The sequence below is a fragment of the Acomys minous genome (genome assembly GCF_964271855.1).
Source record: "Acomys minous genome assembly, chromosome: 10".
Classification (NCBI taxonomy): domain Eukaryota; kingdom Metazoa; phylum Chordata; class Mammalia; order Rodentia; family Muridae; genus Acomys; species Acomys minous.
This window is the reverse complement of record NC_140491.1, coordinates 5,846,846-5,873,316: the sequence shown is the minus strand read 5'-3', so window position 1 is coordinate 5,873,316 and position 26,471 is coordinate 5,846,846. Positions and strand designations below refer to the sequence as shown.

General features: G+C 50.0%; 1 protein-coding gene across 13 annotated transcripts in view; it reads right to left on the bottom strand.

Moving 5' to 3' along the window:
• APBB2 (amyloid beta precursor protein binding family B member 2) overlaps positions 1-26,471 on the bottom strand; it is a 308,601-nt gene that overhangs the window by 5,630 nt on the left and 276,500 nt on the right. For 9 of the 13 annotated variants that reach the window (XM_084799070.1, XM_084799080.1, XM_084799078.1 and 6 more), the window contains 5 exons: positions 7,039-7,153; positions 6,050-6,137; positions 4,954-5,037; positions 2,993-3,108; positions 1,354-1,533 (listed from right to left, as the gene is read on the bottom strand). In XM_084799070.1, the coding sequence (XP_084655196.1) occupies positions 1,354-1,533; positions 2,993-3,108; positions 4,954-5,037; positions 6,050-6,137; positions 7,039-7,153 (583 nt within the window). Of the gene's footprint in view, positions 1-1,353; positions 1,534-2,992; positions 3,109-4,953; positions 5,038-6,049; positions 6,138-7,038; positions 7,154-13,808; positions 13,946-26,002; positions 26,139-26,471 lie in introns of those variants that run through there. The other 4 variants (XM_084799082.1, XM_084799079.1, XM_084799073.1 and 1 more) reach the window with 3 other exon arrangements.

Here is a 26,471-nt window from a genome sequence, read left to right as displayed (position 1 = left end):
AGATGCTAGGGAGCCCAAGTGTGACTCCTCAGTCAGGGATCTCAGATACAGAGGGAGAGACATGAAGATGGGGATGGAAGGAGGAGGCTGCGCTGTGTTGAGAAAGAACTGGACAAGGAGAGAAGCCTGTCACGGGGTTGTCTGAGGGACAGCACTGGCTGGTTACTTAGGATGGGGGCAAGCTGCGTGCTTTCTTGTCCTAAGGGAGCCACGTATATCATGTGCCTCATACGACGAGCCCTTGGGTTGATCACCGTACTAGGAAAGATCACAAGAAGGATGGATGCTTGTTCACAGTCCCATTGCTTGGAAGGCTGAGGCATCACAACGCTGAGTTTGAAGCCAGTCTAGGCTGCACAGTGAGTTCCAGACCAGCCCGGGGTACCATGAGGTCTTATCTCAAAACACTGAACCCAGGGCTGGAAACATGGCTCAGAGGTTGAGAGCACTGACTGCTCTTCCAGAGGTCCTGAGTTCAATTCCCAGCACCCACACGGTGGCTCAGAACCATCTATAATGAGATGTGGTGCCCTCTTCTGGCCACAGGTGTATAGCAGGCAGAATACTGTATACATAATAAAATAAATAAATCTTAAACAAACAAACAAACAAACAAACACCCCACTGAACCCAAACCCAAAAAGCTCAAAAGCTAGACATTACCCATTCCCACCCAACAATCTTTGCTGGAGGAGTTGAACTTCACTGTCTTTCACCACAGGGGTCCTATTTCTACCACCAGTTCCTCTGACCCAAGCCACTCTCACTGGACTGTGCCGGGACCTCAGGCTCTGGTGCCCTGAGCACGCCTGCTCAATGAGGAGATGCTTTTGTCTCATATTAGATTTTCTGTGAAGTGCCCTGGCTCTGTGACCCAGCAGCATGCGGCTGACCCTTGTTGTCACTTACGGATTCTATGCCCGGTCTCTCATCTAATAATAAAATAAAACCAACGACTGGATAGGTTGTCATAAAGATTAAGAGATAAATAATAAAACAGCTAGTATAGCAATGCACTGAAAACAGCCTGAGAAATAAAAACTGCTTGTTAATTATTATTTTTTTAAAATACCGAGTTGAATAACTCACACGGCTTTCACACAGTTCCTTAGTCACATACTAAACCTAGTCTGGGATCCAGAATATGTGACCCGTAAACCTTACTGATTCCTTATAGAGCCCTGACTCCTGAGATGACTCAGGATTGTGGATTCTGCCCACAAAAATGACAGTGCTGTAAAGTTCAGGGCTTTCAGAGGGGTACTTTAGCCTTCTAAATAAGGATCTCTGCTTTAATTTACAGCATACAGAACAGGCAGAGCAGGAGGGCCGGGCACAGGTGGGCTCACTCACCATGCAGGCAGCCTGGACAGCCTCCGACACGTTGGCGGCATTAGGCTCACACCAGAACACGTGGCACTCAAAGCGCTGGTTCCCGGTGTCCATGATGAAGGCAAACGTATGGACATCCTTCCCGACGCCCATGAAGGACAGAAACCGCACCCGGCACTCCACCAGGACTTCCTCTTCCTTCTGTAAAGAGACGCCACTCAGCACCAGTGCTCTCTGGGAAGCCAGACAGCTGTCAGCAAAAACTCCTTAAATATCTCATAGAACCCAGCCCCGTAGGACTCACATCTTATTAGAAAGTCCAGATGTGGCTCAAGTGGCCGGAGAGGCCACCGCTGTCATGGGTGCCTCCTGCTGGCTGATCTCACCGTGACTGACACTGCTGTTGTGGAATGGGATGTGAGTCCCATTCTCTATTCACCGTACCCCACATCCGCTCCTCACTATGGGAGGAGCAGCGTCACATTCCACCCAATGCAGAACAGCCGGTGCCTCAAGACCTCTTTGTCTAGGTGACCTTCGAGGGCCCAGGAGAAAAAGATTCGCAAGCCTGTCTCCATCAGTGTTCATGCAAACAAAATAGTGCCCCAGATCACGTCTCACACCGTGGAAGACACATGCTGCCTAATCAACACATTTGCCAAATCACCCTCCTCCTGCTCCTCCACACCCCAAGGCTGTGTAAAGATGTGTGTGGAATTCATTGCATGGCTGACACCCAGGGTAACAACCGCAGGCGGTTTGTGGGTTTACGTGAGCACTGCTGGAATACCACTGGCTTTTAAGTGGTAACATCCTGACTTGTTAAATATTTGTTTGGCAATGAGACATGCTTCCCAGGCCCTGGTCGGGGAGGTCAGGGGGGAAGGGGAACAAATGCTGGAGCTAGGATTCGGGAGAGAGGATGAGGACAGAGGTGGCGGATGGAGGGAGCTGTACCAGCTGGGGCAACGCAACGGGAAGGGTACGGCAGCATGGAGTAAGGGTGGCACGGAGCCTGCATGAGCGAGCAGGGAGGCAGGCAGGCTGGGGAGGATCCTGCCTTCCGCTACGGGCGAAGTGGTTCTGATGGTGACCTGCTGGTGGCAGAAGCTGGGACATGCTTATGACCCGAGGTCTTCCCAGAACACGAGCTTCCCAGAGACTGCCTGGCTTTGAACTTGGTCCTGTGTCTCCAACTTGATCTTAGCCAAGTAAACTTGTTTAATCCCCATGACTGGGTAACTTGGGCTGAAGCTAACGCTGCTGGTTAGGATTACCAATGGCCAAGCTTTAACATTCTTGGGCTTCCCTACACCATACTCCCCTAACCCCGATAGCATGGCACAGTCCACCCCGGAGCCCTCATAACGAAACTAAAACCCGCAGTAAGCTATGGCGGTACCAATGATCACCTCGGAAAACTTCCACCTTACGAGCAAGTGAGGAAGGCAGAATCAGGGCACCGGGATGGAAGGTTCCAGGCCCTGAGGAAGGCACAATTACATACAGACAGAACCCAAATCTTCTATCAACATAGGGCATTTTTATCACATGCCGGTACAAATCCCAAGAGGTCATGCTTCCAAGGCCTATGAAAAATCATTGTATCCACAACCTCCCCAGAGCCCACACAAGCCAAGGTTTTCTCCAACCCCCTCACCTTTTCACCGATGACTGTCACAGTGGCATCCGCCACGTTCATGTTCACCGAAGGCCAATCCTCCTTGCTGGATGAGGTCATAAGACTTTCTATGGCATTGTTCAGGGTGTCCATGCCTACAGATAGAAAGGGTCATTGACAGTGAACCCTCTAATAAAAGGCCAACCATTCAGTAACAGCCACGTGTGGGCTGAGACCTCTGTGGTTCCTGGAGCCAGGCTGACTTATCTTCTCATTTGCTCAGAAGAAAGCCAGCTTTTTCTGACAGAAAGAGAGTCCGAGCACCCCCAGGGAGCCGGTGCACCTGTGAGTCTGTACAAGCGTGCATGTATGTGTGAGGGGAGGGGAGGGGTGGGGCGGGGCAGGGCATGGGTGTATGAGCGTGTGTTTCACTGGGTCCTGTCTCTGAGACTGTGACACTCTGACCTCAAACCTGCTCCAAAGATTGCTCTGCTCCAGGGTGTTGCCTTGGAGAGCCTGGGGAAGAAGAGGCAACAGGAACCAGCACCTGCCAGAGTGCTAAACCTCCTCTACCACACTTAGTCAGGCCAAGGTCGATGGCCCCTTTATAGACACACTATGGGCTGTCCAGTGGGCTCCTTTGCTAGCTGTAGAACAAACAAGTTTAAAACAAACAAAATCTCTCTCTCTCTCTCTCTCCCTCCCTCCCTCCCTCCTTCCCTCCCTCCCTCCCTCCCTCCCTCTCTCTGTTTGTGTGTGTTAGAGGACAACTTGCGACAGTTCTCTCCTGCCACCATGTGGGGCCTAAGGATTGAACTCATGTAGGCAGCCTGACAGCAAGCTCCTTACCCACTGAACCATCTTGCCTGCCCAGAAGTAAGTTTATTGTGTAACTCAAAGGGTATCCACTCTTTTCAACGCATCCCACTTGGGGGTTTCACTACATTCACAGCGTAGTCACCACATCCATTTTAGAGTATTTCTATCACCCACGAAAGTTTTAGGGGGCCCACTCTCCATGGTCCCTGTAGCCTCAAAGCAACTCCTTGCTATCTCTAGCTACATGCCCAGTCTTAGCATTTCATGTTAAAAGTCCCACACAGAGGACTTTTATTTTTTTCTTAAGGGGATGCCATTCATTTATCTCAATGTTTTCAAGGGTCATATGCGCTGTGGCCTGTTTCAGTACTTTTTAACCCTTTCCTCCCCTTGCCAGATAAAATCCCATTATCTGCAAGTATTAGTTTGCCCATTAGCCAGGTGATGGGCATTTGGAGCATCTTAGCTTTAAACTGTCACGAACAGCAGAATGTTTTGCAGTTTGTGGGGAGGTGGTGCTTTTGCTTTTCTTGGGTAAGAACACAGGGTCAGAAGTCCTGCGTCAGACGACAGTCACAATCGCTCTTCTTCTTTTTCATTTATGTTAGGGGCAGGGGTTTAAAAGTTACAATCTTTAACCCTTTTAGGATCCCAGAGATCCTTTCACCTCATCCCCAGCAGAGCGCAGGGCCCTGGTTTCTCATGGCGTCTCCCAGCCACGTGGACACTACAGCCTCGCAGTTGAGCTTGGGTAAGAAGAATGTTCCACTGGGCTAGGACCCGAATACCGGAGACACCACTTCTGAGTCAGAGTGTAAAGACATGGGGCTCCAACTGTTTTTCCTTCTTGTCCCCAGTGGGTAAGAACCGAGCCAGGAGCTTGTCCCATTGGGGAACAGCAGAGAGCACTCTACAGTCCTGGGCTGCTCATCTTCTGGAATGCTGGGAAAGCAGGAAATCAGATCTGAACCCCTTAGAGTCCCTGTAGGCTGGGATCATATGTCAAGCCGGGTTAGCTTGCCCTCCACTACCCATGTGGTCAGGATGATCACGTAAGTATCCAGGATGCTGACACCACAGAGGCATGACTCAGGATAAGGTGAGGGGTGATACAGTGGCCCTCGCCCTCATGGGAGGACAAACAGCTCTTGTATGTGGAAGCCTTGCGAAGTTTTACCTACCGACAGGTCTCTCTACAGGTAGCACGCCCAGGTACTGCACGTGGAACTTCTGTACCAGCTCCGTCTTTGGTGTTGGAAAATCTACTACAGGGAACAAAAGCAGCGTTTTTCTCAGTAGTCCCAGGAGACACTGAAAGCCAGCTGTCTGCCGGGATCTGCACTCCCAGGTGGCCACCCACACCAGGATGCCTTATTCCTGGACATTCTGTAAGGACTCCAGATGTAGGGGTCTTGTCAGGCTAAACCCTATTGATACAAACAAAAACAAACAAACAAACAAACAAACAAAAAACCCTAACAAAAACTAGGTATAATAAGTCTTTCATGTGCTAAGAAACAGCTTCTCTCGCCCTATTTGTTAGGCGTGTCTGGTGCCCAATTAAAATTTAACCATGAGGTACAATCAAAGGCCAAATACAAAGTAGAAGTAATGAAGACCCCCCCAACTCATAACCTTACATATTTTCACCCCAACTCATAACCTTACATATTTTCACCCCAACTCATAACCTTACATATTTTCAAACCAGAGAGTCCTTACCCAGGGTCACATATGACTTAAAAAAACAAAACAAAAAAAAACAACAACAATTCTCCGCTGACAATAGTCTTTAATTTGCTCAACAGAAACAAACAACTGCCCTTTGTGTTCTACACCGACAGATGCAACTCTGTCCCTCGGAAGGCCTGGAGCACATGCTCAGCTTCCCCTCCACCACCCAGGCAGGGTGTCATCACACAGGACCCAGGCTAGCTCACGGTTCTCCTGGTTCTACCTCCCGAATTCCAGAGACTGGATTCAAGGTTGGGGACCACCCTGCTCAACTTTAAGGTGTATTTTTATTTTATGTATATGAAACATTTGCTGGCTTGTGCATATGTGTGCCACATGCATACGGTGACTGTGGAAGCCAGAGAAAGTAACAGATGCCCTAGCAATGGAGTTACAGATGGCAGTGAGCAGCCATGTGGGTGCTGGGAATCGCAACGGTACCCCCATCTCTTCGGCCTCCGACACACCAGCGAGCCCGTGCAACCCTGCAGTCTTGCCAGGTTGGCCCGAGCCGCAGAGGAGGAGGAGCTACTGCAGACATACCTTGCAAAGGGACATCAAGACTGACGTTGGTCCTCTCCTGTAAGGAGCTGCAGGCCAGTGCTTTGGCATTCTTCCGTTCAGCCATAATCTAGAAATGAAATAAAAGTGCAGCTTGGGTTCACGGTTACAGATCCCCATGTCACCAGCCAGTGCTGCCGGCGAAGTGTCAGGAGCTGATTCCACTGGGATTTAAGCTAGCGCCATCTTCTGCCTTCCTTCCCTGTCAGTCTCTGCATTATGTATTAAGTGAGAACGTCACTTCCCGCCCCCCCCCCCACTGGGGAAACGGAGCGCCTCTTCAGATGCAACATTTCTCTTAAGTGCTCAGAATTCACTTCATCCGTCTGTTGGCTCTCACCTCTGCTGACAATAACCCAGCACACGCCTTTGGGCGACATCTGGTCCTTCTGGCCCCTGAGCTCAGGGAAGCACAGAGTGACACACTTCCTCGGTGGCGCACACCTTTAATCCCAGCACTCGGGAGGCAGAGGCAGGTATAGCCCTGTGACTTTGAGGCCAGCCTGGTCTACAAAGTGAGTCCAGGACAGCCAAGGCTACACAGAGAAACCCTGTCTCAAAAAACCAAAAACAAAAAAGAAGCCTGGTCACCACTCACCAGCGGGCCTACAAATAACCCCCTTTCAATCCCAGCCCAAGATTTTCATCGCAAGATGATAAACACCATTTCTCTAGGTGTCGGATGTAAACTAGGGGTGATCTGACCTACATGGGAGGAAATGCGTGAGTTACACGCAAACATGCCTCCCTCCATCCTGTGAGGGACTGGAGCACCCGAGGATGTGGGTGACCCTGAAGGAGCTGATACTGACGCCCTGGACTTCCGAGGACCACTGCACATTAGTGTCAAGGCCTGAGCAGCACTCTGCCTGCGTCTTCCTGAGTTTGGTTTCACAGGCAAGCCCCCCGACCCCCGCCCTTCCTCTTGCCTTCATCTGCTCCGGCGGCCCCCGTGCCCTGGCCCATCTTACCTTGGAACAGATTTCGTGGAGACTCGTGGCGATGGCTTTTGCTGGTGTGTCACATCGAAACACATGACATTTCAGAATCCTCGTGTCTTTGTCTCTGGCTACATAGGCAAAGTCCCTGTGTAGAGGAAATTTTACCCTGATGTCAGGACAGGGAGCCTTCCACCAGCACGCTCTCTGCTTGTGAATGTTAACCGAGCTCACAGCCAGCATGTCAGTGGTGAACTGGGAATGCAGATTAGAAACAAAATCCAACACGTCCACAGCCACGGACGGCAGAAGCGGGGTTCAGTGGCTACTGGGGATAGGTTACCCTACAACATGAGAGTGTCTTCTAAGCCCAGGCCCTTGAGTTTCGGGGTGGGGAACTATGCAGAGGGATCACTGAATTCCGCAGAAAGCGGCCATCCGGGGCAGTTAACAAATAAGATGATGAACAGGGAGTTGGGAAGCAGGTGTATGGCAGATGATATGACGGCAAGCAGACAGCGGACGCGAAACGATGGGCTGTGATGTGTGGGTGTGCGCACAGAGGATGGGCCGGCCCCACAGCTGCCTGAGAAAGCTGACGGGCAACGGGGGGGGGGGGGGGGGACACACACACACAGACCCTGTGCATGGGAACATTACCAAAGGCATGTGACACTGCTAAACTGCCGCGCTCTGGCTCTTGGGGCAAGGCCTGGCCTCATGTCTTATACATCTGCTTAGCTCGGGCAAGTGGCCTACGGATCGCTGTGTCTGTTTTGCTCACACCTACTATGGCATTCCTTGGTTTCAAAGCAACCACGCCACACAATTAAGTTTCCTGCTGCTGTTAATGGAGACAGTGGCTCTCCAAAGAGGAAAAGGCCTCAATGAATAGTCCAGGCTGGCCTGGAACTTCAGTCTTCTTGCCTAATTTCTCAAGTGCTGAGGCTGTAGATGCAAGGTATGCCACGCAACAGCTGAGTTTGTTTATTTATTTATTTTTAAAAACAAACCTCCCTATTATTTTCGGTTTCAGATGTAGACTAGTTACATTTTATTTATTTTTTAATTATTTAATTTATTTGCATTGGTCTTTTGCTTGCATGTATGTCTGTGAGAGGGTGTCAGATTCTCTGGAACTAGAGTGACAGACAGTTGTGAACTGCCATGTGGGTGCTGGGAATTGAACTCAGGACCTCTGGAAGAACAGACAGTTCTTCCATCTCTCCAGCTTCCGTACAGCTGAATTTCTCTTTATAAATACATATCTAGCCTTTAAAAAAAGTTTTAAAAGATATATTCTACTTTTTTTATTGTATGTATTGTGAGGGTATATACATGGGTGTGCAGGTCCCCCCTGAAGCCAGGCGCATCAGATCTCCCTGAAGCTGGAGTTTCATCTGTTGCGGTGAGGTGCATTCTGGGAACCCAACTCAGGTCCCTTGCAAGAGCAGCATGCACTCTTAATTGCTGAGCCACCTCCCCAGCTCCGATTAGTGGGTTTTTGAGACACGGCCTCATGACGTGGGCCAGGCTGGCCGCAAAAGGACAGCAATTCTCTTGCTTCTACCTCCCCAAGTGCCGGAATTACAGAGTGTGAGCTGCCATGCGGGTTAGATTGCTTCTCTTAATACAGGAACCGGTGGCATCCTCACAGACGACCACATGAGCGCTCAGGCGGAAGTGTTGTATGAGGGATGAAGGAAGGCTGGTGAGCTGGAGGGATTGGCAAGAGACAGCTGCCTCCTTGCCTGTGTGTCTGCGGAAGCCTTGGAGTTGGTCCTAAAGGGAGGCTCCAGGCTAGGGCATCCCTGCCTGCCTACCTCACAGGCTCTGCCCGCACCTGCCCTCGCTATCTGTCCTAACGGTCATCTCAGCTGGCACCTTCCATGCTGGAATCAAATGTTCCATAGCCTGCTGGCCGCAGCCCTGCACTCAATCCCAGCGTCCTGGCTTCTCTCACCACCTGGGCGTCCTCTGACTCGCTTGCCCCTCTTCCAGGACTCAGCATTCTAACAGGATTTTATCCCTGCCTTTGTTCGCTGTCCCGTCTCTGTCACCATGGCTGGGCTCGGCAGGGCCCCCAGGTCCCTGGTATGTACTGCCCTCATCCGTGGGCTTCCTGCACGTCCATGAAGCCCCATGAAGATGGCTTGCGCTGATTCCCAGTGCCTGGTCTGGCCTGGCCACAACAGAGCCTTCTAATGTTATGGGCTGAAGCATCAGTCTGCGCCACACGTCCTTAGTGCCTACGGGGAGTGGTGGCATTTACCCAGGGATGTGGATGGATACCATGGTGCTGGGTGGAGGGACAGGTGTGGGTGAGTGGGGAGTCACAGATTTTGGGGTGTGGGTAGACTTTGAAAGGCAAGCACATGCGGTCTTTCTCCACACTGTGTTCCCAGAGCCTGCACATCCTAGTCTCACATGGCATCAAGGCAATAGGTGACCTAAAAAAAAAAAAAGCAACACCTGGCTTCTGGAGCCTGCTCAAGGGAAGCCTTGCTCTTGGCTGCCCCGGATGGTTCACACAGTAAGGCACACAACGTCTTACAACCCTTCTCCTTCCAGGTCCCAGGTCTGGCCGCCATGCGCCTGAGGCCAAATCTCTTCAGATTCCCTTGGGTCTTGAGTAGAACGTGTAAAAAAGTGTAAGTCTTGTTCTTGGCCTAACTCACAGACTCTGTGAAAAGGGTCTTTGCAGATGTACCAACTCAGGGAAATCCTGAAGGGAGGCAATTCCTGCCTTAGGGGCGATAGGCCAGGAGCAGGGCCGTGAGCGAGGCGCACACAAAATGGCAAGCACATGTGTTCTTCTGAGATTTCTACAAAAACACAGCCCCATTATCTCTGGAAGACCTCTGAGCTCTAGCACTCGGAGAACGCTCCTGCTGCTTGAAGCCACTTCAGCTTGTGGTAATTTGTTACAGTGGCAACAGGAAACTATACAGCTAGCTGCCCCAGGACTTTACCCAGAGTGCAGTATGGCATTTGGAATTTGTATATATATATTTGAAACAGTCAGTCCACTCCCACAGCTTTCTTCTGTGCCAGTGCCGTGATGCATCAACAATGCAAACACAGACAGACAAGGCTGCAGCCAGGAGGCCTGCTGCCAAGCTTCACACACCGGTCAGAGCCACGTGAGCTGTGTCCTCATGTCCTCGCCAGGGTCAGAAAGGAGAAGGCGACTCAAATGCAGCTCAAGTGATATAAAATTGTACTGCCCCTGCCAGTACCATGATCCTATAGGTCATTATGTTTACACCTAGGGGATCTTTCATGTTTATTAGTGAATATCCTATATTCCAAGGAAATAAATCAAGTATATGGACAGGGACACACACACACACACACACACACACACACACACACACACACACACACACACACACACACCCCCCTCCATGGCCACAGGACCCCTGGAAGTTGGGCAAATGATCATTCGAGTGATAGGCCCTTGAACTCAGGAGGAGAAAATCAGGAGTTACGACCTAGTTGTTCTGCAGCAGCTTGGACACTATGTGGCCTATGACATAGGGTATGAGTCCCCACCGCTCAGTGGGATAGGTAGCTGGCTGGTTTGCAGTAGGGACATTTCAAGAGCTATCCAGAGTCTGTATATATTAGCTTACAGAGAGAGCAGTGTCCTAGCTCTAGAGATGGTCTCCTCTGCTGCCCCCTGGTGGGGACACACAGCCAGGCATCTTCCAGGGACTTGTCTAACAGGTCACCAGGCCCCAGTCACACGGTTTCTGTCGTTCCATAAATTCTTCTAGACATGTAACTGTCGGAGATGCTCTGCCTGACGACAGGACTCCTTGCTTGAGCTCACACCCTGTACAAGGCTGGACCGGTGGCCATCTGTCAAAGCAGATGCAGGGCAGGCCAGCGTGCCCAGAGCCCCACCGTCGCGGGAACTGCGGGCTCTTGTTCTCTAGAGCAGGCTTGCAGCTGTAACCTCATGTCTCCTTAAACTCTAGCAGACGTTAGTGACAGGACTCACGTCCCGCTGGCAGCTTGATTACTGAACCCGTGTGCCTACAGCTCGTTCCTTCTTGTCCCTTTGCTGTTCTCGCTGGTAATTATTCCCCCAGAGGACGAGCCTCGGGTTCCGCCTGAGAGGAAAATGTCAGCGCTGAGACATCTTTGACAGCCTCAAATTTCTTAATGGCAAAGCGAAGAACCAAAAATTGCTTTCATTACTTTCTGCTCCCGGCATCCTAGCCACCCCACTGGGGCTTGCTCCGTCTTTATGGGACGAACGAGTAAACAATTCTTTATTCAAATGGCTTCTATTAAAAACAGCCTCTTGGCTTACGCTTTCATTCCTTCTGGCAACTCTCAGGACATATGGAATTTACTTACACAGTTTTCTCTCTCTGCCAGATGAATGGAAGGGGTCTAAAGACCTCTTGGCTGCTACACACATTAACTCTCCCTGCTATAACCCCTGTGATAAGTGGTGCCCAGATAGGAAATCTCATTTTCTTATGGAACCAGCTTGCTTTGTTGTTGGAAGGCTTCCAGTGACTGAATAAAAAAAAAAAGTGTGTGTGTGCACGCTTGTGTGCATGTATACACACATACACACATACACACACACACACACGTGTGTGTATATGTGCACACTTCTAATGAGAAACTGGAATCTCTTTCATTTTTACCTTTTGCTGGTTGAACTGGTTTTACTTTCTGGGGAGATCCAACACATGACGATTTTGTCAGCTACACTGACGGCCCGTGTGATGGCCTGTGTGTGTGATGGCCGTCTCTCTCTCCTCCTCTTTTCTATTCGACTCATTTCCCATTTCCTGCCTCACCAAATCTCCTCGACTGGCATTTCCTGCCTCCACAGACTAGGTGACATCTTTTATCCAGTAATTCATCTTTTTCAGGTCAAATACATGTTTTTATGCAGAGATGCTGCGAAAGCTGACCTATGGCAGACATTTGGTAAGTAGTAGTTGCCACTGTAAGTGAGGAGGAAGTAAAGGAAAGCCCACATTGGGATGCAGGCTCCTTTCCAATGCCTGCATCAACTGAAAGACGTGAAAGCTTCCTAAGCCACGGGCAGCTACCTTTCCTCCCTGTCTGTCCTTTGATGGAAGCTACAAGGCAGCAGAGTGGACCCTGGGAGAGTGTGAGGTGAGGCCCCACGTCAGAGTGAGGCAGGTGCAGAGGGATTTGGCCTCTATACTTGTAGCACCTTTGGACAAAGGCTTTCTCTCTCCCCTCTGCTTCACTTACAGAGCTGAGCACAGGACTTTGGAATTTGGAAAGTGGGCCCATGCCAGAACACAGAGTGCTGACAGGGTTCCCAGGGCACACCAAAATCTGACTAACAGTAACTCCAGAACCCGAGGGAAAAACCTGCTTCCAAGACTGTCTGCTCTTATCTTCAGGTTATAGTTGGGGGATGGGAGGAACAGGAGAGAGGGAGAAAGGGGCGTGAGAAATGTCACTACCGCGGACGGCCAATCTAGAGCATCTGTCTGCCTGTGGGTCTTGGTTTTCTGTTTCATTTCCCACGACATCACCTGTGCCACATGTGGGTGTCAGAGTCTCATCAAGCAAACTTAACCCTCCTTCTGCCTCTTCTAGGAAGATGCTAAGTGCAGAAAGGAGCAACCCAGCACCTCTCTACCTGGGGTGAGCAGACAGCCACGTTCTCTCCAGGTGCTTTCTTGAGATGTGGATTGTGTACACAGCCCGCCTGAGTTCTACCGTCTGCTGTGAGCGAGGATGCTTGAACAGAAAGGGTAACAGTCTCTAGTGAGCACTCTCCTGTTAATACCGAGAACAGCTGTCACAGCTGGGCCCTAGTAAGGAGATCTGGATGCATAGGGAAGGGAGGAGCTAGCAAACGTCTGGACACTTCCTCACCGTGGATTCCCATGGGGCTTGTGGTCCACAGAGGTAAGAGAGCCTCCACCCCATGCTCAGGCCTGGGATGTGTCCCCTCCAAAGGAGCCATTCCTCATCATGTCCTCTGCTAGACTATCCCCTAAGTATGACCTGCTCGGCCCATGCTTGGCCCACCCACCAAGCTTGTGGGCAAGCAGAAAAAAATGGTCACTAGCCACAATACCGGAAGTGTATCCAGGCGTGAGCCCAAAGCAAAGAGTAGCTCATCCTTGGGTCTGTCTCTCCACTACGGTTGGCTCTTCTCAAAATGGCATTTCCTCTACAGAACAGCCTTTTTTTTTTAAAGTGACAGCACTGAAGAATGTTGGAGTGTCAAGTGTCCACACTGTCGATTCAGAGATTTTAAAAACTGTATAAACACCTTGAATTTCATGGGTATGGCCTCTCCACGGATAACACCCCTCCAGGAGGGAGGGAGGGCTCCCTGGCTGTGCTGTGGCTGTAAGGGATACCAAAGATGACTGCATTCTGGCTTGTTACCCAGGAAACTTAAGAGAACACAACAAAGTATCAAATTGTCACTCTTTAAGAAACAGGTACAATGTGGCAGGGGACTCAAACATGGCTGTCACATTTACTCCCCAGCATGCTGAGTCATTTGTTCAGCCATTAGTGAGAGAGACCCGGTGGGGTGACCATTATTTTCTGCCACCCAGCCCATCCCTTCCCCAAACAGGACCAACACAGAAGTAGGTTAGGGGCCCAGATGCAACCAGGCTCGGGTATAAAATGATGGTGATAAAAGGTTAAACAAAATAAAGTCTGCCTTCTGAGGCAGAGAAGGTTGTGAGGATGGTGACGCCATGGAAGAAGCGGTGAGTTGTGCCAGACACATGGAATGCCAGGAAAGGGAGAAGTGAAAAATCACTGGTTACCTCTCTCTGAGTCCGGGAAGGCATGAGGGAAGAGCAGAAACAGCAGGTTAGCATCCACACTGCACCCAGTCTACAACAGCAGCGCTCAGCACCGGCATCCCTCCGGATTCCCCAACTCTGTAGCCATAAATAGCCTTTCTGTGCTTATTTTAGCCGAGCCCTATCACCCAGAAGAGTGTATTTCGAGCCACCGTACGATGAAGCCAAGAGTTGCCAGCTGAATTTGCAGAGGCAACAGATCAGCCGGGGGAGGTAACCATGCTTAAAATATCACCGTCAAATACAGGAGGCTGTTTGCAGGGAAACACTGGCAGGGAGCTAGGGAATGTAGCTTCACTGTCCAGCCCCAGCTTCTCACAATAAAAAAAAAAAAAAAAGGGACCAACAAACATACAGAACCGATGAGGCAGCTGCAGCCTTACCTGCGTCACAGCACCTGGACATTCTATTAGAGCTGCGGCCATGACGCCCAGGTGTGGCCATGACGCCCAGGTGCGGCCATGATGCCCAGGTGCTTTAATGAAGCCCTTAGGGGGCGACAGGGAGGGGCATGGAGCAGAAGTGGGACAGGAAAGAGACAGGACATGAAAACTTCCAGGGTGTGGGTACAGAGCAGTGCCAAGAAGGGGTACGGGTACACAGAAATGCTAGAGAAGGGAGGAAGGGAACGCAGAAGGGAGTTGGGAGCACGTGTGTGGCAGGGACAGGGGGAGGTGGAGACCAACGGACGGATGGATGGACAGACACTACAGCAGCAAGTTTTGAGTTTCATTCTCAGAGCTACCCTGAGTTGCCAGTCGACCCTAGAGATGTCACTGAGTCCTCCATTCCTCTCTGCTGTGAGACGCAGTACAAAAGGGTCCAAAGACAGTGTCCTCTAAGTGACGCAGGCACTCTGCACACCAGCATTCTGAGGAGGCCGAGGGCCAGATAGCTAAGCCATGAGAAGAGACGCAGGGACCCACTCACTCCTACACGCCAGCCCTGCAGCTGTTGTCACCCGGGCCAGCAAGGCCCTGAGGATGGGTAGTTAAAATGTAGTCAAGTACACCAGACGGTGAGCTAGGGAGGTGAAGGGAGCCATCACACGCCACCTCAGAACCAGCTCATGTCAGAGGCCGTCCTCCCCGCCCCACCAACACAGACACGTGGAGAGTGAGCTGTCCATCCGCTACATCTGCACAGGGGTCTAGGTTCTCTGCATGCCTTGCCCTTGGTTGGTGCCCCCCCCCCACCCCCCCACCCCCCGTGTCTAGATGGTCCCTGCGGAGTTCCTGACCTCTCCAGGGCCTTCTATCCACGCACTCTTCCGTACAACTCTCAGCGCTCCGTCAGCATCCTTATGGTCAGTTTCTTTTTTTAAGAACAACAAAATGTTCTTTAGGAAGAACAAGCAAGTGATGTTTCCTTGATTCAAAATGATTTACAGCAAAAAGCTTTTAATTTCTCACCCTTCACAGATGCCTATGTCTGGTGTATGACAACTTTGCCCAGCGGCCCTAAATCTAAAGACTTAGAATAGGAAGTTTCTTCTGTGTGTAACCTTGGCAAGGGACTCATTTGAACAAAAAACACCAGCACGCAGCTCCGTGCTTCCCCCTGCAGAAAGAGCTGGGGAACGTCTAAATAGAGTTAATTCTTTGGAGGCTTAAGAGATACTGTCTGCTCTAAGTATTGAAGTAAAACCAGCCATAAGTAGAGATGTTAGGGAAGTGATGAAATGCCACTCAGACACCCCAAAGAGTCCCAGCCAGCAGCAGCTGCTCTACCACTCGGTGCCCTCACGTGAAACAACAACAACAACAACAACAACAACAACAACAACAACAACAACAACACCCATCAGCCCAGAGCTGGGCTGTTACACAAGATGAGAGTGGAGGAGGCTAAATTTAGTCGCCAGCCCGTAAGCCCACTCCCTGCTTGGTGTAACGATGCCAGGGGGAAGCATCAGGCCCCGAGGTCAGCTCCAGCAGAGCCGCTTGCCAGGGCTGCCCTGAGCAGCACGCTCCTGCCGCAGCCCCTTGGAAAAACAAACGCAGGAAAACTGGCCATGCTTTCCTTAACGTAAACCTGAGACAACAGAACTACTTGGCACGCGCAACTGGCACTCTTGAAAATTCCTGAAAGACAACAGAAACAGCACACCAGAGTGGCACAGTATATAGTATGGTTCTCTGGAAGAGGACATCATCATTTGTGCCCTGGCTGAGCCATTTCCTACTCAAGCAGTAACACAGCTGTCCCTTTCTCACACCCTGAGCTCACGAGGAGGTTTCTGCTACGCCCTGCTTAGGTCCACTGCTGTGGAACCTATACACGTGCTTTTCTAAAATACTTTTCTTCATCACTGTGGGTCGTTGGACCCTCTGGGCACAGAGTCACCATCACTCACGTGACAGTGAACTATGATGAGTTCACTGGTTTTTCGAGACCGGGTTTCTCTGTGTAGCCTTGGCTGTCTTGGACTTGCTTTGTGGACCAGGCTGGCCTCGAACTCACATCAATCCACCTGCCTCTGCCTCCTGAGTGCTGGGATTAAAGGTGTGTGCCACCATGCCTGGCCAAGTTCACTGTCTTACACCTGCTATTGCACCCGAAAGTCCACTCTTCTGATGAGCTTCACAGCCTTAGTAACAACTGACTTTAATTAGCTGTTTGCTCTTGGTTGGGGCCCTTGGTTTCTCCAACTCCATCTGTAACATGGACAAACCAGTAGGACACACATCTTAACAGCTGGGGGCTTTATGTCTGAGTTGATCAACAGAGAGTTCCTGAGCTATCGTGGGTGGCGGTGTCAGTCTGATGTGAATCTATGAAAGGCAGGTCTGCCCCACCATAACTTGCTTTGAATCATGACCTCTTTTGTGACCTGAAGAGACAGTCCACAAGGAGGGCCTGCATTGCAATTTTTACGTTCAGTTCTAGAGGGGCACAGAGCTGAAAAGGTCCAGCAGAGCCCTGCGGAACCTCCACCTTGCTGGTGGGGAGGGGGCGGGGAACAAATCTCGGAACTGAAATGCATAACAAGTTTATGCAAATTTCCCATCTGGTTTCTGGCGAGATTCACATGTTTTTCTTCCCTACAGCTGAGGATGACAGAAACACCTGCCCTGAGCCACGGATGCCACCGTCCTTTCCACCGTCCTACCTGCTCCTGCTACAGGCCAGCCCCAGTGGCAGCCATTAGCTGGAACAGGAGAGAGTGACTGAGGATTTACTGTGGGGTAGGGCTATTAAAATTCAAGGCACATTCTTCTCAGCAAAGGGCTTCTAACGATACCATCGAAGAGACACAACAGTCAGCAGGCAGCTCGGGGACATACTCTGAAAAGCAGCCGTGAGCCCTGAGTGCTTTTTTTTTCCTTCCCTCGGAAAAAGTCCATGCTGTGAGGAGTTGAGGGGTCCCAGCTCCCCTTTGTGTGGCGTTACAGATCAGAAGTGAAACACAGACATCTGTCTCTCTGACAAAGAGGAAATTTAACATTTAGTTTCCAAACGACGCGGGGAACTCACTCTGTGCTACAGTTTGGAGGGAAAAGTGTGAGATCAGTAAGGAATACAATTATGTAGATTATACATGGACACGGACGGCGTGGCTTTCCTTCTGAAAGCAGAAACCATAAAACAGAGGCACGTGCTTCTACCTGACAGCACAGAGGCACGCCTGTTGTAGGAAAGACGGCAGCTCTCCTAACTGTGCCAAGAAGTGCCTGGAGCGTTAAAGTCTCTGGCAAGGACCAAAACAAAACTCCTGGTAAAAAAAGAAAAAGAGGTGACCTGCTGGGCATGTGACTCTGCGACACTATGCTTAGATAGTGGAAAACAAACACAAAACCCAGGAAGCAAAGCCACGCTGTGCCTGAGGGTAAATTCCCTCGGCTGTAAACCTGGCTACCTAGAGATCTCTTCTGGGTAAGCCATGCCTTCAGTCGCTTTTTGAGTTTTCAAGGTAACTTGGGGCTATTACTATATAGCCGGACCTCATTTCTTTGGGCGGATGGGAAGAATGTTAGGGTAAATAAGACATCAAATGGGTTTTGCCATCTCCCACTTAGACGCAGGTATTCCTGGTAATCTATAAATTCAATAGTGTCTAAAGAACATTAGACAGCATTAGAAAGAATGGTTCCTGCGGCTGAAGGAAGCACAGGCAGTCTTGTGGGGTGTGTTTTATGAATGGGAATCCAAGGTCTGGGGAGCTTACGCAAACCTGCTGTAACCCCACAGCTGGCAGATGGTGATCTCTGAGTCTGGGCTGCACTTTCCCGAGCTCACCCTTACCCTGTCCCCATTCTCTGTGCCCTGTGGGAACCTAGCACCAAGCACGCTCTCATTAGGTGACTTTGCTTACGTTCCCTCTCCTGCAGGAGACGTGGCCTTAGTTTTGTGACTGTTCTCTCTCCCCCTTCCTCTTCTCCCTCGTCTCTTGTTTCTCCCTGTCTCTGGCTCTCTGTCCCAACCAGACTACGGTTCTTTACTGCTGATGCCAACAACAGTAATTAGCTGCTGTGTTTGGCTTTAGTTTCCTTCCTTCTTCTCCCATTACGCCCAGTCTACAATCACCCCCAAAGTCCCTGCCTTCCCAACCCCTACAACCCCAGGCTCCCAAACATACCAGTCTCTTCCTGCTTTGGAACTTTGTCTACTGCCCATCGCCACATGTTCTGTGCAGGTCCCCCTTGGTCACTATGGCCTCTAACAGGCTCCACTGTCCCCACTTAAGAGCTAACTCGAACTGTATGAATGAATGGCTCATAAGTTCTCTCCCCCCCCCACCCCCCCAGGTCCTACAACCAGAAAATAAAGTCGGTGCGCGCGAAGCCTTTCCGGCTGGCGTGGGGCACGCAGTGAACAGCCCTTCGGAATGATTGAATAGCTGAACTGAGGGCTGCTGAGAAGCCTGGGAACTCTGCCTCCGGCTGGCTGGGTTGCTTCCTCTCTTACTGTTATTCATCACAGATGGTCCTCTAAAAATGACATAGGTTCATTTTGCAAATTCATGTCATCTGAAGTCATGTTAAGAAGATGGGCTAGAGAGATGGCTCAGTGGTTAAGAACACTGTCTGCTCTTCCAAGAGGTCCTGAGCTCAGTTCCCAGCAACCACATGGTGGCTCACAACCATCCAGACTGGAATCTGATGCCCTCTTCTGGCCTGCAGGTGTATATGCAGATAGGGCACTCATATACATAAATAAATAAGTCTTAAAAAAAAAAAAAAGGAGAAGGAGGAAGAGGAGGAGGAGGAGAAGAGGAAGAAGAAAAAGACAACGACGACACCCCCCACTTCACTGCAGCGGCAGGACCTGCGCTCTTGGAGGCTCATTAATCTCCTGTGACTATCAGAAAGCAAAGCGCACCTGGGCTCCTGCTATCTCCAGCAACATCGACAACGATGTTTCTAGGGTCCTTAACCAGATTCCTTCTTTGGGACATTTGTCTAAATGAAAAATAGTTCCTCTGCTCCTACAAATACACAGCACACATATATAGATTTCTATCAAGATTTATTGGCTCCACAGATAATGTTCTTTATGATTGTGCTCTGAGAAATAAACTTTAGGTTGTGACTCAGGGGAAAGACCCAAGATAACACGCGTGCTGAAAGAGCAGATGGCGGGAAGCTGTGGGAGACCCCGAGAGTGTCCCTGGACGGGCATGGCACCCGGCAAGAGTCACTCTGACAGTGTGACGTGTTTATGCTCTTCCTATATAGTAAATTTACCTACTATTTTTAAGGTGTGTGTGTGTGTGTGTGTGTGCACGTGCACGTGCGCGTGTGCGATATGTGTCCGTGTGTGCAGAAGTCAGAGGACAACTTGTAGGAGTTGGTTTTCTCCTTCCGCTATGTGGGCTGGGGGGGGGGGTGGTTGAATTCAGGTCCCATGCATGCTTGCATGCATGCGTGAGTGTGTGTGTGTGTACACATGCTTGCTCACCGTTTCTATTATGGGAATGTACACACAAAAGCATACATACATTTTTGGGAGGTAGCTATATTTGAGGTTTGGCTTGGAGCCTTGCACAGGCTAGAAATGGGCCTCACTCTCAAGCTGTTTCTTCCTTTTGAGATAGGTGCTTGCTAAATTGCTCAAGCTGGCTTTAGACTTTGGATCTTCCTTTCTCAGCCTCCCAGAGAGCTGGGATTACAGGCCTCTATCACTAGACCTGTCCTTAAAGTAAATCAAATCAATCAAACAAAATCAATATATCTTAAGAAAATAAAAACTGCAGTGCTGTCGATGCGTCAGCTCAGTTTTGCTGCCTGAGTCGGCCGTTTTGTTAATTGTCTGCAATGGTGCTATATGGTAATTCAAACAGGCATAGCATGCTAAGAAGAAGTGTGAGGTTAAACAGCCTGGCCCACAGAAATTTTCTTTTGAGAGGGTTTTGCAGAACTAGATAAAGGACACTAAACTTTCTAACTTCCCACAGGACTTCATTTCAGCTTCACTGTGGCAGCTTCTCCTCCTCCTCCTCCTTTTTAAACTCATGTGGTCTCAGATCAGGGCTTAGCAAGTAAGGCCTTCCACAAGCATATTTCAAATGTATGGAACCCGTGACATCAAGCCTGTAGCTGTAGGCTAAGGCTGTATTTGCTATGGGCAAGGCAGCTTAGCCATGCAGAGGATCACACACCAACTACTTGGCCTCTGCCCGAGACACCTATGACTCTGACCCCTGTCCTAGATGGCCTGACCCAGCAGCACAATGCACGAGGCAGTCAAGCATGAGCGGAATAATTTGTAGAGTGCCCAGTGCAAAACAGAAGCATACAGCTGCCTGAAGAAATCATTCAACGTTTCAAGATGGTATCTGATCCTAGCTTCACCAAAGGGAAGAGAAAAATCAGGATGGTACCAGCAGACCAGGTACGGCACCTGGAGGCAGGGTGAGGCAGGAGGATAATTCTTATTAGAGAGAGACTCCAGAACTGGCTGGCCACTATTTCAGCAGGGCACTAGCTTATTTTGGGTGACTGTAACAAAAATACCAGAGACTGGGTACTTTTCACAGAAAAGAAGTCTATTTAACTTACTGGAGGCCCAGAAGCCTTGCTCCAACTCTGCTCTGGTGACAGTCTCTGGCTACACTAAATATGATGACGACACCACAGGGTAAGCATAGGGTCATTTGGCAGAACAGAAAGCCAAAGAGATTTGGGAGAGTTGCTGGGCTCCCCTCTAAAACTCAGCTCTCATGAGACGTCCCTGCACTAATAACTTACAGGACGCTACCCTGCAACCTAATTTCTTTATGCTAGAACCTAGCTCTTAAAGGCCTGTCACCTTAACATCAGCCAAGCAAGGACCAAGCTTCCAGCTTTGGGGGATGACCTCAAGGTTCGACTGTCATTAAGAACCAAAATGTAGGAAGAGGAGAGTCTCCCGTTTGTAAATCCTCCAGACTCCAAAAAAGTCCAGGTGTGGATTATAGCTCAGTGGTAGACACAAAGCCCTGGGGTCAATGCCAGTCTCTGTCTCTGTCTCTCTCATTTTTCTATCCTTATCTGTCTGTCTGTCTGTCTGTCTGTCTGTCCTTCCTTTCTCCCCCTCCCCTCCCTCCTTCTACCCCTCCCAACAAATACCAAGAAAAGAAAGCATTTATAGTAACCCTACATGCCCACCCTGAAAGACAGTATCCATATGGATCTTTAATTCAGCCATTTTTTTTTAATGTCCTAGCAGGCTGTGACTCTTAGAGTCTGTCAGTGGGGTAGAGATGAAGACAAGAACACAGCCGACCCTCGGAAACAGCAAGTGCAGGTAGCTCGGCAAATAGATGTGTACTCCAACATGACAGAATCAGGCCAACCTGGCCCCTATTGACAACTGTGCTTTTGGCAGCTGCTTTCTGCTTTCCTTCTATCATAATTATTTCAACTGTCATAATTTATTCATCCCCCAACAAGCTTACAACTTGTAGGGTAACCAGCCCAGGCTTCCAGATCAGGAAGGCTGGCAGCCCTACACACTCCTGCCCCTTCCCCGCTGCTGGCACTCTGACTGAAGATATAATATTTTTGTATCCATATAGTTTTGCAAAACTAAAATTACTCTTGAGACCCATGTTTCCTGTCACAGGTGCCCTCAGCTTTTGGGTACATAATTCTGTAGTGAAAAGGAGATGACAGGGAAATCTCTTCAGCAACTAAATACAAACTGCCCTCACTTAAAGTGACTCAACTTGACCATTTTTACAGCTTCCTGAAGGTGGAAAAGTGATAAAACCAGTGGAAACTGTACTTTGAATTTTGATCTATTCTCGGGCTACCAATACTTGGTACAAAGGTCTCTTGCAATGTTGGGCAGTGAGCTGTGGCTCACAGTAGGCCATGTGACCAAGAGAAAAAGCAACTAGCTGTACAGCGTGTTGGTTTGCTAGGCCACAATGTCACTTATGGGCTTTAACGGTATTTTATACTTATAATATTTTCAATTTACCAGGGGCTCATAGGGATACAAGCCCAATTTAAGACAAAGAACTTCTGTATTTTATTTCCCTGTTTTTCACATACAAAAAAATGATCCTTCTAGCTTCCGAAATGCTACCGAATTTTCTGCAAGGATGCTACAGGAGTCCAGTCTTTTCATCTGACATACCTATAGAAGAGTTTTAATTATCTGTTAATAGAAACATAGAAAGTGAGAAACCATCATGGTTTCTTGTAAAACCAGGAGCAAAGGCGAATAATTTCATATGTAGGTTTAAGTCTCTCTCTACCCCCGTCTATTTCTGAACCCCCTTTATTTTTAATCAAGAGCAGAGAGGGGAAAAATGCTTGAGGTCTGATAACAAGTAGAAAATGACAGTTAAGAACGCTGAAGGGTAAAAGTGTCCTGGAAAAGTAGTCAAATGCCTAAGAGTCCACTGGGTACGTGTGGGCTGCAGGAGACACACTGCAGGAGACAACAAAATGAAGTCAAGGTCTTGACATAGCATACATTTGAAGTGAGTCACTCCACTGCTTAATAACTCTGCCCTTGAACAATCATTACTTCCATTAACATGCATTCCCCACAGAAATAACCAAGGGATGCAGCTCACCGCCTTCCCACATCTTCCACATCCAACCTGTCAGTTCACTCTCTAGAGCATCTCCTCACGGCCCTCTGCCGTGTACTGATGCCAGCTGGACCAGGGCTGGTTGCCTGGACCCTTGGCTCCCAGTATCCTTTCTGATAGCCCACTCCAGAATCTTCTTGTACGAAGTAGATTAGGTATTGGCATTCTCCTGGTTACCACTCTCCAAGAGGTCTCGTGACGATAGAAACAAAAGTCAGATCTGCAACTACCAATCAAGGACCCTGTGTGATCTTATCCCCACTGGTCTCTTCTGTCTGTGCGCGCGCGCGCGCACACACACACACACACACACACACACACACACACACACACACACACACACACACACACACACTGGGTCTCCTTATTCCTCATTCTGTCATCCTGGCCTTCAAGCCCAACTCAAGCCTGATCTCCTGGGGTGGGCTGCCTCCTGGTAGCCCTCCCCACTGACCTACAGTCTGTTATGCCACACTGTTGACAGTCTTCAAGAACGTCTAAGTCTATGTGATCCTGCGTCCAGAACGGTGTTCCCTGTGCGCCTTTGAGCACAGGCTGTCCCAATCTCAGTGTGCTTCCTCAAGTGTCTGACTCACAGACTTCCTAGAGCTGCCAAACAGATTAACCTACAGATTACAACCATCAGGATGATTACAGGCAAACTCTAAAGCAGACACTGGAGAATTTCTATCTACATTTGTTCACTGCTATATCCAAAAGTTCAGTGTATTATGAGACACAGGTACCATGCTAGGGCACAAGAGCCAATGGCCTAAGAACTCAAAAAAAAAAAAAAGTCGCGGTTTGCGTTTAATATAGACGTTTAACAAAGAGGAAACCATGCATCCATTCAGTCTATTGGAGCTTGAGTTGGTGGGAGACCAAAAATCCAGACAAATGTGGGTCCCCACCCTGAAACCCATCCCAGCACACTGGGGACTGTGGGAGATGTAAGGCTTGCTCAGTCAGTGGTGCACGATGGAATTCACTTTTCCCACGGTTTGTTCAAGATGAAAGCTGCAAGGTGACAGTAAGAGACCGAACGACTGGTAGTTTCCGTATCAGATGAGAATCATCACGCTGAGTGAACAACGCTGCTGCTCACAGCCTTAGCGCTCAGCCCTGGTTCTGCTCACAGCCTTAGCGCTCGGCCCTGGTTCTGCTCACAGGCTTAGCGCTTGGCCCTGGTTCTGCTCACAGGCTTAGCGCTCGGCCCTGGTTCTGCTCACAGGCTTAGCGCTCGGCCCTGGTTCTGCTCACAGGCTTAGCGCTCGGCCCTGGTTCTGCTCACAGGCTTAGCGCTCGGCCCTGGTTCTGCTCACAGGCTTAGCGCTCGGCCCTGGTTCTGCTCACAGGCTTAGCGCTCGGCCCTGGTTCTGCTCACAGGCTTAGCGCTCGGCCCTGGTTCTGCTCACAGGCTTAGCGCTCGGCCCTGGTTCTGCTCACAGGCTTAGCGCTCGGCCCTGGTTCTGCTCACAGCCTTAGTGCTCGGCCCTGGTTCTGTTCACAGCCCAGGCTGCTCTGAGAGGAGTCGAAGACTGAGAGGCCCACGGACCTGGCTGGCGTCTCCCACCCCTTCCCTGGGTGGCGCTGTTTTCACCCACAGCCCTGGTAGCCTCAGCTCACCTCACGGGGCACAGCAGTCAGGCCTCAGGGTCATCCACCTTGCTCTCCCAGTATGTTCCAGTTCAGAAGACCTAAAATAGGTTCCATGCCAGGCCAGGGGGAGCCCCAAGAATGCAAGGAGGCACCCCCTATGCTTAGCACTCCATCCCAGAGACTAAGGCTCAGCATGCTAAAGAAATAAACAACTCCCCCACCATTTAAGTGCTACAAGAACTAAAAATGTCATTCTTTACAAAGCGGGATTCCCGCTGCGGAGCAAAGAACCAAGAACCATGGCACCTTTTTTCCTGGACAGTGGTTGATGCTTGACGGAAATTTTCCTCCAGTAGGCTTAATTCCCATCCCAGTTTTGGGGACACGGTCAAGGGCAATTTTACAAAATTATTCATAAAAATGGGCAATTACAAATTTCAGGTTGGTTTTCCTGACACCATTTTCTGCCTCCCAAGTTCTTGTGAAAGACATCTCCTCCAAAGGAAAAGAGCTTTCCAAAGGCAAATAACTAAGACAGAAGTAGCAAAGATCTGTGTGTTAGGTAGAGAACTTACAAAATGCCCTTGTGTCAGGACAAGGCTCCAGGAGAGACGAGAATGCTCAGTGGTCTGGGAAAAGCAGGAGAAAGCAGGCAGAGTCCCCACTAACAACCCCCCCCCCCTCGGCCAAGTGACAGGCCGCTGTAGCTGCGGAGTTATCAAAAGGAGGAAAGACTAATGGGCCGCCTCCTCCCACCCAGAGCAGTAATGAAGATTCACAGCTACACATTCATTAGGGGATCAATAGACGTGCCTGGTTACAATACTGGGACAGGGAAATGGGTAATTGCTAGAAAAGGCGCAGATTCCTGAGGAATTTAATCAAGTTGTTGTAAGCAATATTTAAACCGTTGTGTTTTTCTCTTTCAGAAACACTACTTTTTCAATGCCAAGGACATGCATGCGATAAGTTGGCCGTGTTTCTACGTTTTGGGAATTTGAGGCATTTTTCTACCCACGGGAATCATACCCAATATCCTACCACATAAATAAAATTACTTGGAAATGAGGTTTTTCTACACAAAGGATATTGCCTTTAATTCAAATAACTGCAATTTTAAAAAACCTGTATTTCTTTTTACTCTTAATTTAGAAAAGACGTACATGAACATTTCCGGGGGGGGGCACATGTTAGATAAATACACTCATCCACAGGACACTGGCCATAACAGGGATGCCCAGCACTGACCATCTCTAGTTCAACACTTCCTGCCGCGACGGTTAAGTGAGATCAAAGGAATGCCTCCCACTCATTTCATACAGCCGGGAGTCTTCCCTCCGGAGTGGCAGGGAGACCCCTCCTCGGTCCAGCTGGCCGCCCTCCTCCAGGCATCGCGCTCAGCGCAGCGTGGGCAGGGAGGCTGCGGCCTTTGTCCCGCGTGTCTCCGGGACCCACCTCGTTACCCGCCAAGCCGCGTACCCCATGCACCTGCAGACAAAGGCGCGCCACCCCTCCCCAACTTCCTCACCTTGGGTTCTCGGTCTACCAGTTACCGGGGCAGGATGGAGACGCCGTCGAGATTCTAGGACGAGGACCAGGTGCCCTAGCCAAGCCCGCTAGGGGCACTGGCTTAAGCGAGCGGCGGCGGCAGCAGCGCGCGGTTGGTCCTCGCGTCTCAAATTCAAGCCAAGCAGCTCCCGCGCCGCCCCGCCCCGCCCGCGAGGCCGCCGCCGCCCATTGGCTGCCGAGACTGGGCTCTTCTGCGGCGCTCCAGGCTCCAGCCAGGTGCTCAGGGCAGGTGCTTGAGCAGGTAGTACTCCAGATGCAAAGGGTCTTTCGTGCTACGGGGTCATGCAAACCCTCAGGCCTGTGACTAACACTCCCCTTTACACCACCTCAGGACTTGTAAAGAAAGTTAATTCAGATCCCGGTGTGTGTGTGTGTGTGTGTGCGTGTGCGTGTGCGTGTGCGTGTGCGTGTGCGTGTGCGCGCGCGCA